This window comes from Amblyraja radiata, chromosome 20, assembly GCF_010909765.2.
Source record: "Amblyraja radiata isolate CabotCenter1 chromosome 20, sAmbRad1.1.pri, whole genome shotgun sequence".
NCBI lineage: Eukaryota > Metazoa > Chordata > Chondrichthyes > Rajiformes > Rajidae > Amblyraja > Amblyraja radiata.
Window position 1 is genome coordinate 7,448,661 of NC_045975.1, and position 18,091 is coordinate 7,466,751.

General features: G+C 48.7%; 1 protein-coding gene across 6 annotated transcripts in view; it reads right to left on the reverse strand.

Moving 5' to 3' along the window:
* Nucleotides 1–18,091, reverse strand: part of shank2 (SH3 and multiple ankyrin repeat domains 2) — a 624,608-nt gene that overhangs the window by 180,175 nt on the left and 426,342 nt on the right. For all 6 annotated transcript variants that reach the window (XM_033038734.1, XM_033038735.1, XM_033038733.1 and 3 more), the window contains 2 exons: nucleotides 8,678–8,760; nucleotides 8,305–8,429 (listed from right to left, as the gene is read on the reverse strand). In XM_033038734.1, coding sequence (XP_032894625.1) covers nucleotides 8,305–8,429; nucleotides 8,678–8,760 — 208 coding nt within the window. The remainder of the gene's footprint in view (nucleotides 1–8,304; nucleotides 8,430–8,677; nucleotides 8,761–18,091) is intronic.

Consider the following 18,091-nt stretch of genomic DNA (forward strand, 5'->3'; position numbering starts at 1 on the left):
ACGCGGAGGGGGCCTCACAAGTGGAACAGCTTAGGGCCTCTCTTCATCTAAATCCAGCCCTGTGTCTAACAGCGCTAGGGATCCGTGTTCGATCCCGACCACCGGTGCTTTCTGTACAAAGTTTGTACCTCCTCCCCCGTGGGTTTTCTCCGGGATCTCCGGTTTCCACCCACTCTCCAACGACGAACAGTTTTGTAGGTTAATTGACTTGGTAGAATTGTACATTGTCCCTAGTCTGTGTTGGATAGCGTTTGTGTGAGCGGGCTCTGGGAGGATGAAGGGCCTGTTTCCGCACTGTGTGTCTCTAAACTAAACTAAAAGCTGCTGATCCCCCCACCATCAAAGGGATCTTACAGGAGGTGCTGCCTCAGAGAGGGAGCCAGTCTCGTCAAAGAACCACATCACCTATGAAGGTACACAAAAATGCTGGAGAATCTCAGCGGGTGCAGCAGCATCTATGGAGCGAAGGAAATAGGCAACGTTTCGGCCCGAAACGTTGCCTATATTCTTCGCTCCATAGATGCTGCTGCACCCGCTGAGTTTCTCCAGCATTTTTGTGTACCTTCGATTTTCCAACATCTGCAGTTCCTTCTTAAACACATCACCTGTGACTTGCCACACTCTCATTAAGAAGGTATAGGATTGAAAACCATGACCACCAGGTTCAAAGCTAGCTGCTTCTCGATGGCCAGAGGCCCACTTAGTGTAGAGATACAGTGTGCAAACAGGCCCTTCGGCCCACCAAATCTGCACCACCAGCAATCAGCCATATACCAGTTCTAACCTGCACACAAGGGACAATTTACAGAAGTCAGTTAATTGAATTGAATTGAATGAATATTATTAGCCAGATATGTATACATACAAGGGATTAAGGATAAGAGGGAAGTCTTTTAGGACCGAGATGAGAAAATCATTTTTTTACACAGAGAGTGGTGAATCTGTGGAATCCTCTGCCACAGAAGGTGGTTGAGGTCAGTTCATTGGTTATATTTAAGAGGGAGTTAGATGTGGCCCTTGTGGCTAAAGGGATCAGGGGGTATGGAGAGAAGGCAGGGATGGGATACTGAGTTGGATGATCAGCCATGATCATATCGAATGGCGGTGCAGGCTCGAAGGGCTGAATGGCCTACTCCTGCACCTATTTTCTATGTTTCTATTTGCCTGAAACTTTGCTCACAAGCAAAAACACAATCTACAGTAGACAATTACAGTAGACGGTCACAGTGGCGCAGCGGTAGAGTTGCTGCCTTACAGCAAATGCAGCGCCGGAGACCCGGGTTCGATCCCGACTACGGGTGCTGTCTGTATGGAGTTTGTACGTTCTCCCCGTGACCTGCGTGGGTTTTCTCCGAGATCTTCGGTTGAACCCGGGTCTCTGTCGCTGTAAGGCAGCAACTCCACCGCTGTGCCACCGTGCCACCATTGTACCCGTCTCCAACACTGGAGTACCAGGCTCTCACCACCCTCTGTGCCAGTAGCCTGCAGGCCTGTTTGAAGATGCAGGCTGCAGGAATGGTGCTAGTAACCTCCACATGTTCCCCACCCCTATCAGTGATCCCCCCCTCCCCCTCCTTCTCCCTTCCTTTCCCCCCCCCCCCCCCCCACTCCTCCCAGCCCTGTTTCTCAGGGACTCGAACAGCAAACTACAGTGGGCCCTTCGGCCCACCATGTCCATGCTATCAACTGTTGGCATGGACATGGTGCACTCTGTATCTTTCCCTTTGCTCCACCGACTTCACTTGAGTGTGCTCCATGCACTTGTCCAGGTTCCATGTACCTGTCTGTGTATAGGCAGGAACTGCAGGTGCTATTTAGTTGTCACATGTCGCCAGGTATAGTGGGAAGCTGTGTTTTGCATGCTATCTAATTAGAATACTATGCACCGGTTTTAACCAAAGATGGACCGAAAATGTCGGAGTAACTCAGCGTGACAGGCAGCATCTCTGGATAGAAGAGTTCCAGAGATCTCATGTCCAGAGATGCTGCCTGTACCGCCGAGTTACTCCAGCATTTTGTGTCTGCCTACCTGCCTATGTACATGAGTGTGACTTGATTGTATTTATGTATAGTATTATCCGATCTAATTAGATGGCATGAAAGACAAAGCTTTTCACTGTACCTGGAAACACGCGACACTATTAAACCCAAACCGAAATCTCGTCCAACTTGCTTGCATTTAATAATAATAATAATAATGAATGGGATTTATATAGCGCCTTTCTAATACTCAAGGCGCTTTACATCGCATTATTCATTCACTCCTCAGTCACACTCGGGGGTGGTAAGCTACTTCTGTAGCCACAGCTGTCCTGGGGCAGACTGACAGAAGCGTGGCTGCCAATCTGCGCCTACGGCCCCTCCGACCACCACCAATCACTTACACACATTCACACACAGGCAAAGGTGGGTGAAGTGTCTTGCCCAAGGACACAACGACAGTATGCACTCCAAGCGGGATTCGAACCGGCTACCTTCCGGTTGCCAGCCGAACACTTAGCCCATTGTGCCATCTGTCGTCCCTATCCCTTTAGCTCTATGTACCGGCGTGAAAAAGGGGTGCTTTGTAACTTTGTCTGCACCCTGTTATTTTTATGCCTCGGTAGGCAAAACAAAGCATCTCACTATGACTTCTCACGTGTGAGGCAGTGAAGAAGGCGAATGGTATGTTAGCATTCATAGCAAAAGGATTTGCGTATAGGAGCAGAGAGGTTCTACTGCAGTTGTACAGGGTCTTGGTGAGACCACACCTGGAGTATTGCGTACAGTTTTCGGTCTCCAAATCTGAGGAAAGACATTCTTGCCATAGAGGGAATACAGAGAAGGTTCACCAGACTGATTCCTGGGATGTCAGGACTTTCATATGAAGAAAGACTGGATAGACTTGGCTTGTACTCGCTAGAATTTAGGAGATTGAGGGGGGATCTTATAGAAACATACAAAATTCTTAAGGGGTTGGACAGGCTAGATGCAGGAAGATTGTTCCCGATGTTGGGGAAGTACAGGACAAGGGGTCAGTTTAAGGATAAAGGGGAAATCCTTTAGGACCGAGATGAGAAAAACATCTTTCACATAGAGAGTGGTGAATCTCTGGAACTCTCTGCCACTGAAGGTAGTTGAGGCCAGTTCATTGGCTATATTTAAGAGGGAGTTAGATGTGGCCCTTGTGGCTAAAGGGATCAGGGGGTATGGAGAGAAGGCAGGTACAGGATACTGAGTTGGATGATCAGCCATGATCATATTGAATGGCGGTGCAGGCTCGAAGGGCCGAATGGCCTACTCCTGCACCTATTTTCTATGTTTCTATGTCTATGTTTCTATGTGACAATAAAAGTACCTAATCTAATCTAATTTTTGGAAGATTTCCACAACCCATACGGAATCAAGGGATATGGGGAGAAGCTGGAACGGCTACTCCTGCACCTAATTTCTATGTTTCTATGTTTCATTGAAAAAAAGACTTGCAAAGACTCACTTGTAGCCCAGTCATTGACAAAGTCCCATTTCAAGAGAGGGTAACTGGTCTGTGACATCACAACAAGTATCAAACTAGATATGGGAGAGGAGGGGAAGTTGAAAAAAGAGTTGACATTAAGAAACAAGGGAACAAGGCAGAGATTCAGTCACATTTATACACAGAATGTGAATGTTACAAGCTTACTTGCCCATAAACTGAAATGCTTTGTGGACCATTTTCTATTCTAGAATGGCCCAAGAACTCTGGTGTGGATCTGGAGGGGGGGGGGGATTACAGTATAAAGCCCCTGTCCCACTGTGTGAGGTAATTCACGAGTTCTCCCAAGTTTTCCCCTGATTCGAACTCGGAGAATATCCGTAGCGGTCTGTAGGAGTTCGTGGAAGTCACGTAGCGGTTCGTAATACTAACGGTAGGTACTCGGGAAATCCGGTAACTCGTGACGTTTTTTCATCCCTGTAAAAAATGTCCACGAGTAAAATAATACTCGTGATGAAAAAAATTGTTACTTCTCATTCGTAGTTGACCAATACGAGCCGCTACGAGACATCCACAAACTCCTACGGACCCGCTACGGACATTCTCAGAGTTCGAATCAGGGGAAAACTCGGGAATTACCTCGTTCAGTGGGACAGGGGCTTAAGTAAGAGCACATTTGCTCCTCTGAAGGGCATTATTAGCAAGGCGCTCGAGTCTTTATAACAATCCAGAAATCGCTGACACTGCCTTTCTTTTCTAGATTTATAAAATTAACCAAATGTTCACATTTCCCTAATGCCATGGTGGGATTTGAACTCATCAGGAAGGCTGGCTCCGCCCTGCGGGTGGTGTTGGATTCACGGGAGGTGGTCTTGGAGGGGAGGATGCTCCTCAAACTGTGGAGCATCCTGGACAATACAGCTCACCCCCTCCATGACACACTGGTCAACCTGAGGAGCACCTTCAGCAACAGACTGGTTCCACCAAGATGCAGCACAGAACGCCACAGGAGATCCTTCTTCCCTGTGGCTATCAAACTGTACACCTCCTCCCCCTTCTGTCGAGGGGTAGACTGAGACTGACTCCCCACCCCCCCCCCCCCCCCATCCCCCCCTCCCCAATCTTTGCACATCCCCCAATCCTTTCCACTCGTCACTTTAATTTCATGTTTCATGTATTTTGTGTTTTTATGACGGTTGGCAGATCAATTTCCCTCCTGGGATCAATAAAGTTGTATCGTATCGTCTCTGGATCAATAGTCCAGGATTCTTGACTCCTAATGACCACACTGTGACTCCACTACCCATGAAGGCACAGCTTTTGGATATCTCATTAATATCATTCCACCATAGATCAATTAAATGATTAATCAAGTGGCTGCTACTTTATGAGTGAAAAGAGACATTTACAGGGATAATTGATTTCCTAACAAAAGGCATATGATAATGGGAAGGGCAACCAAACCTTGTACATTAAGTAGCAAAGCAGCCTGAGAGGCCACACACTGCAAGCACTGCGCACGAACAACGAGAAGATTTTAAACAGTCCACCATCAAGAATGTGTAGGAAGGAACTGCAAAGGCTGGTTCAAACTGAAGACAGAAACAAAAAGCTGGAGTAACTCAGCGGGTCAGACAGCATCGCTGGATAAAAGGAATAGGTGACGCTTTGGGTCGAGACTCTTCTTCAGACCAGTCTATATACTGACGCCGATGTTATTTGCTTTAAGTGGCTTTGGTGGATGGGATTTACACTTTACATGGACACTTAAGGTGCAGGTTCTTCAATAACATTCTCAATATATCACTTTCTGCTCATTCGGTTGTAAGGAAGGCAAACGCACTGCATTCGCACATGCAATTATTTCGAGAGGACTAGAATACAAAAACAGGGATGTAATGCTGAGGCTCTATAAGGTGCTGGTCAGACCGCATTTGGAGTATTGTGAGCAATTTTGGGCCCCACATCTGAGGAAGGATGTGCTGGCACTTGAGGGGGTCCAGAGGATTAGTTAGAAATGAGTTAGAAAGACTTAGGGAGAGTGAGGTCCTGGATAGAGTGGATGAGGAGAGGATATTACCACTATTGGGAGAGTCTAGGACCAATGGCCATAGCCTCAGAATAAAAGGACGTAACTTCAGGAAGGAGATGAGGAGGAATTTTGTTCGTCAGAGGGTGGTGAATCTGTGGAATTCATTGCCAAGTCAATGGATATTTTTAAGGCGGAGATAGATAGATTTGTGATTAGTACGGGTGTTAGGGGTTATGGGGAGAGGGCTGTATAATGGGTTGGGAGGGAAAGATAGATCAGCCCATGATTGAATGGTGGAGTAGACCCGATGGGCCGAATGACCTAATTCTGCTCCTAAAAACTTATGAATTTATCAATTCCACAATCAATTTGTATGGAACGGCCAGTATATGTTCCCCAAGAGGTTCAATAATTGCCAGCTTGAATGTAGCTCCAACATCACTCAAGGAACTGCAACACCATTGAAGGAAAAGCAGGCCATTTGACTGATACACTCTCCTCCCTCCACCCCATTCTCCAGCCTTCCCCCCACAACTCCCGGATCCTGGACATAGATTACCGCCCATTTGTGGTCCCTGGGTCTATACCCGAGAGTTTCCTTAACACAGTACCTTTATCACATAGATTGTGGCGGCGCTGGGAACGGCTGCGGCTCGCCTGCAGTCCGTTTGTTTTTACATTTTTGTGTTGTTTTTTTCCTCGTTTTGTCTAGTTGTGTTTTTGGGTTTTAGGTTGTGTTTATGTGGGGGGGGGGTGGGGGGTTGAAACGGGGTTTGCTGTCTCTCCCTTGGGGGGAATACGACTTTTTTGTCGTATCCCCCCTCTCTGCCTCCGTCTGCGCTGAGGCCTAATGGCGGAGCTGGCGACCTCGGGACTCCGGAGGCAGAGCCTGTCAGGACTCGCCCTGGGTTCGCTCCCGTGAGGGCGGCCCAGCTCGGGGCTGGAACTGCGCTCCCGTGAGGACGGCCTGGCGAGGGGCAGAGACTTTCCCGTGAGGGGCTGTGGCACTCCCGTCGGAGTGGCCCAGCCCGTGGGAGGAACGGCACTCCCGTCGGAGTGGCCCAGCCCGAGGGAGGAACGGTACTCACGTGAGGGCGATCCGGCTCGGGGCTGGAACGGTGCTCCGGTGGCTGGGACAGCATTCTGGCGGCGGTGACCTGAGTCCTGGGTTCAGCTGCGGGCCAGTGGCTGCGTCCGCTGGACTGGAGGGCGGCAGCTTTGACCACCCCGGGCCGCGGTGTTTGAGCCGGCCCGTTGCGGGGTTCGGTGAGCCGCGGGACTGATTTACCATCGCCCGGTGGGGTATTGCCTCAGCGCAGAGGGAGAAGAGGAGGGAAGAGACTGCAGCCCTAAGATTTTTGCCTCCACCACAGTGAGGTGCTTGGAGGACTCACTGTGGTGGTGTTAATTTGTGTTTATTGTTGTTATTATTGTATGATTGTATGTATGACTGCAGGCACGAAATTTCGTTCAGACCGTAAGGTCTGAATGACAATAAAGGCATTCAATTCAATTCAATTCAATTCAAATGGTTTAACCTGTCCTACTTGAGATTGGCAGCAAATGCCAGCAATAGCTATAGTTCACATTTCCCACAAACTAAACTAAAATCATGACTTTGTGTCCCTCGCAAGGAAGATTCCTGCAATTCTTCAGTCTGAAGAAGGGTCTCGACCCGAAACGTCACCCATTCCTTCTCTCCAGAGATGCTGCCTGTCCCGCTGAGTTACTCCAGCATTTTGTGCCTATCTTCAATTTAAACCAGCACCTGCAGTTTCTTCCTATACTAGAATCCTACAAGATATGGAAACCTTAAAAACTACATCAACATGACGAATTTCTCGGCTCAAATTAAAAATTCATGTCACCTTTGCAGCAAAATATAAGCTACTTTTCTGAAGATGGACATAAAAAGCTGGAGCAACTCAGCGGGTCAGGCAGCATCTCTGGAGAAAAGGAATTAGGTGACGTTTCGGGTCTATAATATTGAGCGGGCATGCCGGGCTGAGATACCGACCGACATTTGGTGTGGGGACCACAGAAGGGTTAGACTTCTAAAGCAGAGATATGCCGGCACTTGGCAGCTCTCTTCAGACGAGTCAGAAACTGGAAAACAGGTTTTGACAAAAAACGAAATCATGCAAAAGATACTAATTATTACCCAATAATAAATACCCTAAAGCTGACTCACTTCTCACTCTGGTGACCTTTAGAGTTGGAAGCAGGGCATATCTAGCGAGTCTTGCCTCCATGTGACTCCATTTTAGCAAGCGCTCATGACACCAAGTGGAATTGCTGGTCATTTTGTCACAAGACTCTTCAAGGTGTCGGCTCTCGACCTCAGTACAATCTTGCCAACATGACCCGCCGCCAGGTAAATAACAAAGACCACCGTTTCAGTAAATCTGGGGGATAGAATCCATGCACCATTCCAAAGGCACATTTGCAACAGGTCCAGTACAACGACCCAAAGTGATGAGAAGCCATGTTCTTCATCCAAAATCCATCACAACTCTTTGCACGCCAGTCGACATCACAACCACAAACATGTCCAATCTACATCAACATGCACAATGTATCAGAGGCTGACATTTTAAGATCAGGGCAATTTTAATTAGACAGTGACTACTTCGCGGGAAAGGCAATTCTCACAGCCTGACCATTCATTCATGGTCCGTCATTCCTGCACACCGGAGGCCAAAGTTAGAGAAGTGCAAATTAGAGGACAGCAGCCGATCCCAACTTGATCCCAACTCGAATTTGCAAAGGAGCCAGCAGACATGCCTTGTGGAATGAGTTGAGTTCACCATTGGCCTACCTCAATGAGGAAGTCTCCCGTTCTCAGTCCTGCCTGCCAGGCCACTCCGCCTTCATCCACCGACTCCAAGTACTGCAGAGCAGGAAAGGCCGGTGTTGGAGTGAATTCCTCAATTGGAGTGTCAGCTGGAGGGAGGGGGGGGGGGGGGGTGGACAAGGGTTACCATTCAACATCGCACTTTTTTAAATAAAACGCAGAGTTAAGTTTACCTGGTGCCGTCGGGAGTTGTTTGTTTTTTTAACAAACATGGTTTAATCCCCCTGCTTCACCCGTGGATGAGGGAACTAGGTGGTGGCGCCTCTTGTCACCGCGCTCGGCTCAACACCTACACATTGACATCCACGCTCAACAATGCTTGTTTGCGTCTCCTCACCTTTCGCCCCGCGGAGGACGAATCCAAAACCTTCATTGTCTTTCTTCTGCAGGACCACTGTCTTCTCCTCGATTATGCAGTCGCTGTAAAGAGAATCCACAAGATAGCGGCCGTTAATAGAAGCCTTCACCGCGGACAGTTTCACCAGCCGACTCATCGTGGTTGTTCCCGGAACTGTGGACTGGAGGGGGTGGGATGTGTGGGAGGGAGAGAGAGGGAGGGAGGGAGGGGGGGAAGGAGAGAGGGAGGAGAGAGGGAGGGAGGAGAGAGGGATGGAGGCAGGAGAGAGGGATGGAGGGAGGGAGGAGAGAGGGATGGAGGGAGGGAGAGGGATGGGGTGGAGACAGGAGAGGGATGGAGGGAGAGAGGGAGGGAAGAGAGAGGGATGGAGACAGGAGAGGAATGGAGGGAGAGAGGGATGGAGACAGGAGAGGAATGGAGGGAGAGAGGGAGGGAAGAGAGAGGGATGGAGACAGGAGAGGGATGGAGGGAGAGAGGGAGGGAAGAGAGAGGGATGGGGGGAGGGAGGGATGGAGGGAGTGGGAGAGAGAGAGGGATGGAGGGAGAGGGAGAGTGGGAGAGAGAGAGGGATGGAGGGAGTGGGAGAGAGAGAGGGGGAGAGAGAGGGAGAGTGGGAGGGGAGGGCAGGCAAATCACAAATTGCCTCGGCGTGTCAACAAACAGCGAGACAAGAGGCAAGAGGAAGAGGCTTGTGAGTGATGGGCTGAATGAAAGAGCGATCCCAGGTCAGCGGCGGCTGCATGAAGCAGTGGAGGAGACTGCGTTGCATTCCGCGCTCCGCTCCGCTCGCTTGTCCCCACACACACACACACACACACACACACTGTGCAAGTACCAGGGACATCTTCTGGAGAGGCCACAGGGATAGAACCCCGAGGGAAAGTGAAGGAGCATCTCTCTCCTGCCGTCTATAGCGACCTCAGCCGCGACGGGTGGGCCGGCCGGCTCGGTGGATCCCCCCCCCCCCCCTCCCTGTCTGTGTGTGTATGTGTTTTTTTTTTATTCCAGCGGGCGTTACGTGCGATGTACAGCCCACATCGCTGATAACGCTGGAGCTTTCCTGTCGTCATCAAGCGGGGTGAAAACATTTTTTTGTTGAAGTTTGATCATCATTCAATAGAATTAACCCCAGGAAAATGTGAATAAAGGGGGTGGCGAGGAATCTGTGCCTAAAAACCACAGCGATTCCAAAAAGTGACAATTATAATTCACTCAAAACGCCCCCAAATCATGTCTGAAGGGTCTCCACACCCCCCCCCCCCCGTCACCTATTCCTTCTCTCCAGGTATGCTGCCTGACCCGCTGAGTTACTCCTGCATTTTGTGTCTATCTTCACCCCAAATCATTCGTCATTGCAACATTTCAAGATGAATATGAGATCCCAACAGATTCCCCCACCCCCACCCCCACCCCCACCCCCACCCACACACACACCTCTCTTCAATAAATATTTTCAACCAAGTCTGTAGCATTAGTTCTTCAAAGGGTTTAAAATGGGACCATGACATGTAGACAAAAATGCTGGAGAAACTCAGCGGGTGCAGCAGCATCCATGGAGCGAGGGAAATAGGCGACGTTTCGGGCCGAAATTATATTGTAACTGGAGTGTCCATCACAGGGCACTGATCTCCCCGCGTTAAAGGGATATCTCCAGGAGGCGCTGCCTCAGAATGGGAGCCAGTATCCTCAAAGACCCATATCACCCTGGCCACACTCTTGTTAAGAAGGTACAGCATTGAAAACTATCACCACCTGGTTCAAAAATAGCTTCTTCTCAACGGCCACCGAGCTCGCTTAGTTTAGAGATGCAGCAATGGAAACAGGCCCTTCGGCCCACCGGTGATCATCCCGTACACTGGTTCTATCCTACGCACTAAGGAACAAGTTACACAAGCCAATTCACCTACTGGTCTGCAGGTCATTGGAATGTGGGAGGAAACCAGAGCACCCGGAGAAAACCCACTCAGTCACAGGGAGAACGTACAAACTCTGTACAGACAGCACCCATAGCAAGGATGGAACCCGGTCCCTGGCGCTGTGAAGCGGCAATTCTACTGCTGTGGCACCATGCCAACTCTCAAACACTACACAACACTAACACTCAACTATTAAGAGTCAAGACTGTTTAATTGTCATATGTACTGAAACAGAACAGTGACATTCTTACTTGCAGCAGCACGACAGGCCTGTAAACACACTCCTCAATAGTTCACATAATCAACCAAAGGGCCAGGACCCTTCCCCAATACCCCTACACACACTAGTGCAATTTACACATATAACCAGCCAATTAACCTACAAACCTGGCGTGTGGGAGGAAGCCGGAGCTCCGGGAGAAAACCCACGTGGTCACGGGGGTGAACATGCAAACTCCGTACAGACAGCACCCATAGTTGCGATCGAGCTCGGGTTTCTGGTGCTGCAAGCGCTGTAAGGCAGCAACTCTACCGCTGCGCCACTGTGCCGCCCTGAATTGATTTCACGAGTTCCATGAAATTTACAAGATTAAAAATGTTTCCCATAAATATTAAGAGGACCTGACAGAGGAGGTAAGGAAAGATGATTTCCTGCACCAGGGAGCTCTGTAGGACCCAGTGACACAGTGTAACAATCCAAGACGAGCCACTCACGAATGAAGTAGGAAACACGGCAATACAAGAGTCTTTAATTCTCATATGTACCAAAACGGAACAAAAGGGGAAACCAGAGCACCCGGAGAAACCCACGCAGTCACAGGGATAAGGTACAAACTCCGTACAGACAGCGTCCGTAGTCAGGATCGAACCCGGGTCTCTGGCGCTGTGAGATGGCAACTCCACCGCTGCGCCACCGTGCTACTTCTTGAACCCTACACAACACTAAACTCAAGCATCTAGAATCAACAGTGTTTAAATAGTCATATGTACTGAACCATAACAATGACATTCTTACTTGCAGCAGCAGAACAAGCCTGTAAACACATATGGAATAGACAGCATAATGAAAAAAAGGGTCAGAACCCTTCCACAATCTGGTCCCCACCCTAAATGTCACCTATCCATGTTCTCCAGCGATGCTACCTCACCCGCTGAGTCACTCCTCCACTTTGTGCCTTTTTTGGTAAACCAGCATCTGCAGTTCCTTGTGTCTATTTAATATTTTTGTAAATGGCTTGTACAAAAGCAGGGAATGTATGGGAAGAAGGCAGGAGAATGGAGTTAGGAGGGATAGATCAGCCATGATTGAATGGCTGAGTAGGCTTGATGGGCTGAATGGCCTGATTCTGCTCCTATCACATGATCTGATGATGTTAAATATTGTTTATTAATTCAGAAATATAGTGAAGTGTTTTTTTTAGACAGTGGCCGGTCCTGTAATAGCAAATAGTGCAGGCCTGTAAACACAATATGCCTAGATAATATAATAATACAAATATTAGTGCAAAAGTAAACAAAATCACAAAATCCCTCTTGCAACCAAGTGTGTTCGTAGTTTGAAGTTTAGTTAGTATTTGTAGCGTTTAATAGCCTGATGGTTGTTGGGGGGAAAAACAGTTCCTGAATCTGGAGGTCACATTTCTCAGACTCTGGGAGTATATAATGGGATTATCATAGATGGTGCATAAAGGCACAAAGTGCTGGAGTAACTCAGCGGGTCTGGCAGCAGCTCTGGAGGTAAAGGATGGGTGGTGTTTCGGGTCGGGATCCATCTTCAGACTCCGGACTTCAGACTGAAGGAGGGTCCCGATCCAAAACCCAAATAGAGCCACCCATCCTTTTTCTCCAGAGATGCTGCTGAAGAAGGGTCTCGACCCAAAACGTTGCCTATTTCCTCTGCTCCATAGATGCTGCCTCACCCGCTGAGTTTCTCCAGCATTTTTGTCTACCAGCTGATTACTCCTGTACTTTGTGCCTATCTTTAAACCAGCTTCTCTAGTTTTGGTTTTTAGAGATACAGCGCGGAAACAGGCCCTTCGGCCCACCGGGTCCGCGCCGACCAGCGATCCCAGCACATTATCCCCATTAGGGACACCCATTAGGGACAATTTTTACATTTACCAAGCCAATTATCCTACAAACCTGTACATCTTTCGCCAATTAACCTACAAACCTGCACATCTTTCGAGTGTGGGAGAAAACCGAAGATCTCGAAGAATACCCACGCAGGTCACGGGGAGAACGTACAAACTCCGCACAGACAGCACCCGTGGTCGGGGTCGAACCCAGGTCTCCGGCGCTGCATTCGCTGTAAGGCAGCAACTTTACCGCTGCACCACCATGAACTCTGCAGTTCCTTTCCACACGGTTTAGAAGGGGCATCTGGGTTGGCAAGGTTGAGTTGGACCAAAGGGCCTGTTATTATTGTGCTGTATGTCTTTATGACGCTATATGAGATGAACAATTTGGTCGCAAGGACTGGATTCATAACCAACCAAAGGCCAGAGTGGGTAATATGATGACAACAGGCATGTACTCCAAACCATTTGCCTCACTTCATGCTAGTGTAGCAGTGGACACCACACAATCTCAAAGTTCCCCTCAGAATTCACATGCTTCATTTATTAGTATTGTAGTGTAAGGATTACAGGTCAAGTAATCTAGAAATATGTTTGCAAATCCAACTAATGGTAGTGGAGGAATTTAAGTGTCATTGAATCTATAACTCTATAAGAAAAAAAGCTGGTTTAGTTTAGTTTAGAGATACAGCGTGGAAACAGGCCCTTCGGCCTACTGAGTCCGTGCTGGCCTGCGATCCCCGCATACAAGCACTATCCTATACACACTAGGGACAATTTACAATTAAACCATGCCAATTAGCCTACAAACCTGCACGTCTTTGGAGTGTGGGAGGAAACCAGAGCACCCGGAGAAAACCCACGCAGGCCATGGGGAGAAGGTACAAACTACGCACAGAGATCATCTGTGGTCAGGATCGAACCTGGGTCTCCGGCGCTGTAAGGCAGCAACACTACCCGCTGCGCCACCATGCCGCCCGGTTTAAACGCACCACCACTTCATGCTTTAACAAAAGCACGTCATTTGTCCCCCTTCTCCCCAGGTCTGGTCCGGAAACTTAATGGCCGATTTGAAACTATGTCCCCGCTCTCTCTCCACATTCCTCCATCGCACTGCTCTTTGAAAGATCTTGCAGAATCTGTTTCCATTAAACTTTGGCTATGTTCTGATTCTAAAAGAACTTTGCTCTGTGTAAGTATACTATTCCTGTTAGCATCAGGAATGGAGCTGCCTTCCTGCTCAAACCTCTTATTCCCAATGAGTTGCATCATGAAACATTTACAGTATCACGCTCTTTAGCTTCCGTGTTAGATTTGCTCATTCTTTCAGCCATACTCATTAAAATCTGCCTCCCATTTCTCATTGACGCCTGGGATTACAGAGGATATTTTTAGTCCAGAGATACAGCGCGGAAACAAGGGTCCTTTGGCCCACCGAGTCCGCACCGACCAGCGATCCCCGTACATTGATTAGTATGGGTGTCAGAGGTTGTGGGGAGAAGGCAGGAGAATGGGGTTAGGAGGGAGAGATGGTTCGACCAAGATTGAATGGCGGAGTGGACTTGATGGGCAGAATGGGCAAAATCTGTTCTTATCACATATTAACACTACCCTACACACACTAGGGACAATTTTACATTTACACCAAGCCAATTTACCTACAACTTGTCTATTTAATTTTCCTTTCACATCCAACTATGCTTCTTGTGATCCATTTGGTAGCCAAAGACTTTCTCACTAATAGTCTTTTAGTCTTTTAGTCTTCTGAGTTTCCAAAGGCCACAGGGTTTGGACCTGATTGACTCCAACTGCAATGTTCATGGTTGGCATTCTAGCACCTTATACATGTTCCATCAAGTACTGGTGCAGTCCAGAAGTGTGAAAATGTTCTACAGGGTGTTACCTATGGTGTGAGTAGAGGTCGTTTTGTGCTGCTGATACAGAGGGAATATTGCTGATGCATAAAAGGAAATAGAAGGAAGACTAAAAGACAGGACACAAAATGCTGAAGTAACTCTGAAGTCACGCTGAAGTTTACCTGGACCATTTCCGAAATCTCCCTACCGTTGCTAGACCTCACTATCTCCATCGCAGGTGATAGACTACTGACCGACATCTACTACAAACCCACTGACTCCCATGGCTATCTGGACTGCACTTCTTCCCACCCTGCTTTTTCTAACTGGATAGACTCGGTTTGTACTCGCTAGAATTTAGAAGATTGAGGGGGGATCTTATAGAAACGTACAAAATTCTTAGGGGGTTGGACAGGCTAGATGCAGGAAGATTGTTCCCGATGTTGGGGAAGTCCAGAACTAGGGGTCACAGTTTAAGGATAAGAGGGAAGTCTTTTAGGACCGAGATGAGAAAATAATTTCTCACACAGAGAGTGGTGAATCTGTGGAATTCTCTGCCACAGAAGGTAGTTGAGGCCAGTTCATTGGCTATATTTAAGAGGGGGTTAGATGTGGCCCTTGTGGCTAAAGGGATCAGGGGGTATGGAGAGAAGGCAGGTACAGGATACTGAGTTGGATGATCAGCCATGATCATATAGAATGGCGGTGCAGGCTCGAAGGGCCAAATGGCCTACTCCTGCACCTATTTTCTATGTTTCTATGTTTCTATATAAGGACTCTATCCCCTACTCTCAATTCCTCCGCCTACGCCGCATCTGCACCCAGGATGAAGTGTTCCAAACCAGGGCATCGGAGATGTCCTCATTCTTCAGGGAACGGGGGTTCCTCTCTTCGACTATAGATGAGGCTCTCACTAGGGTCTCCTCTATATCCCGTAGCTCTGCTCTCACTCCCCATCCCCCCCACTCGTAACAAGGACAGAGTTCCCCCTGTCCTCACCTTCCACCCCACCAGCCGTCACATACAACAGGTAATCCTTGACATTTTCACCACCTCCAATGGGATCCCACCACTGGCCACATCTTCCCATCTCCTCCCCTTTCGGCTTTCCGCAGAGGCTGCTCCCTCCTTAACTACCTGGTCAATTTGTCCCTTCCCACCCAAACCACCCCCTCCCCTGGTACTTTCCCTACACTTGTTGCTTTACCTCCCCCTTGAGTCCTTCCAAGCACCCAAGCAGTCTTTCCAGATGCGGCAGAGGTTCATCTGCACCTCCTCCAACCTCATCTATTGCATCCGCTGCTCTAGGTGTCGACTGCTCTACATCGGTGAGACCAAGCGTAGGCTTGGCGATCGCTTCGCCCGACACCTCCACTCGGATCGCCTTAACTAACCTGATCTCCCGGTGGTTCAGCACTTCAACTCCCCCTCCCATTCCGAATCCAACCTTTCTGTCCTGGGCCTCCTCCATGGCCAGAGTGAGGACCACCGTAAATCGGAGGAGCAGCACCTCATATTTTGCTTGGGCAGTTTGCACCCCAGCCGTATGAACATTGACTTCACCAATTTCAGGTAGTCCTTGATTTCTCCCTCCTTCCCCTCCCCATCCCAGCTCTCCCACAGCCCACTGGCTCCGCACCTTCCTTTCTTCTTCCCGCCCCCCAACTCCTCATCAGAAGAAGGGTCTCGACCCGAAACATCACCTATTCCTTCGCTCCATAGAAACCCGCTGAGTTTCTCCAGCATTTTTGTCTACCTTCGAGCAGGCCAGCAGGTCAGGCAGCGTCTCAGGAGTGCATGGATTTTACAGAGAACATGCTGTTCACAGGTCAGTTGTGCTGCTCGGAAGGAAGAATCTCATGTATCCGTTTTGGGGCTTAAGGTTTAGACTTTGTAGATACGGTGCGGAGACTGGTCCGCGCCGACCAGCGATCCACCCACACACTCGCGCCATCATACGCTCGAGCGGCAACTTACAATTTTACTGAAGCCAATTAACTGGCAAACCAGCACGTCTTTGGACTGTGGGAGGAAGCACCCGGAGAAAACCTGCCCGGTGACAGGGAGAACGTACAAACACCGTACAGACAGCACCCGAGGACAGGATTGAACCCACGTCGCTGGCGCTGTAAGGCAGCAACTATACCATTGCACCTCTGTGCCGCCATTAACATATGGCACATGACAATAAAACACTCTTGGCTTTAGACTCTTGGGGTGACGTTTTGGGTCGAGACACTTCTTCATATTCCATTCAGCCCATCAATGCCATACCATTCAGTATGATCATGGCTCATCTCCTCTTATGTGCCAGTTCCCCATCATCCTCAATTCCTTGCTTTTCCCCCCAAAATATCCTTTTCTCCTTTAAACACCCCCACTGATCTACCCCCAGTACAAGCATTGTGGGCCGAAGGGCCTGCTCCTGCCCCGTGCCGTTCTATCTCCTACGTATTCTCCACAACCCTGTGGTGCAGAGTATTCCAGAAATTGGGCCGCGCGGTGGCATGTTGGGAGAGCTACTGCCTTACAGCGCCAGAGACCTGGGTTCGATCCCGACTACGGGTGTTGTCTGTATGGAATTTGTACGTGACCACGTGGGTTTTCTCCGGGTGCTCCGTGTTCCTCCCACACTCCAAAGACGTGCAGGTTTGTAGGTTAATTGGCTTCCGTAAAAATTGTAATTTGTTCCTAGTATGCGTTATATCATGCTAGTGATCGCTGGTCGGCGCGGACTTGGTGGGCCGAAGGGCCTGTTTCCATGCTGTATCTACACAGTCTAAAGTTGAAATTCACCAGCCTCCGGATAAGTGCCCCAGATTACAAGAGGGAATGCCTGGAATTTGTTCCCAATGGTTTATACAGCTCATTTTGGTTTGCACATCCATTCTGCACTCGGCAAATGAATTATTGATCAAGGAGTCAGCTTCTAAATGCTACTCACGATATTGCCTCATCCTGTATCTACACACAGTGGACGGCTCGATTGGAATCATGTATTGTCTTTCCACTGACTGGTTAGCACGAGACTAAAAGCTTTTCACTGTACCTCGGCACACGTGACAATATACTTAATGACTAATAACTAAATGGCAGCAGCGGTAGAGTTGCTGCCTTACAACGCCAGGGACCCGGGTTCAATCCTGACCACGGATGCTGTCTGTACGGAGTGTGTACGTTCTCCCCGTGAACCACGAGGGTTTTCTCCGAGATCTTCGGTTTCCTCCCACACTCCAAAGACGTACAGGTTTGTAGGTTAATTGGCTTGGTACAAGTGTAAAAATGTTTGAGAAAGTGTCCCTAGTGTGTGTAGGGTAGTGTTAATGTGCGGGGATCGCTGGTCTGTGCGGACTCGGTGGGCTGAGGGGCCTGTTTCCGCGCTGTATCTCTAAACACTAAATCTGATATCACAACGAGTCAGCCACAAGCTATAAAGAGTCCAAACCGCAACACTCATTGATGCTTACTGAATTACCATTATTAAGATTACCACTACATATCCATTTAGAATTCAATTGATTCATTAGTGTTGCCGTACTCAAA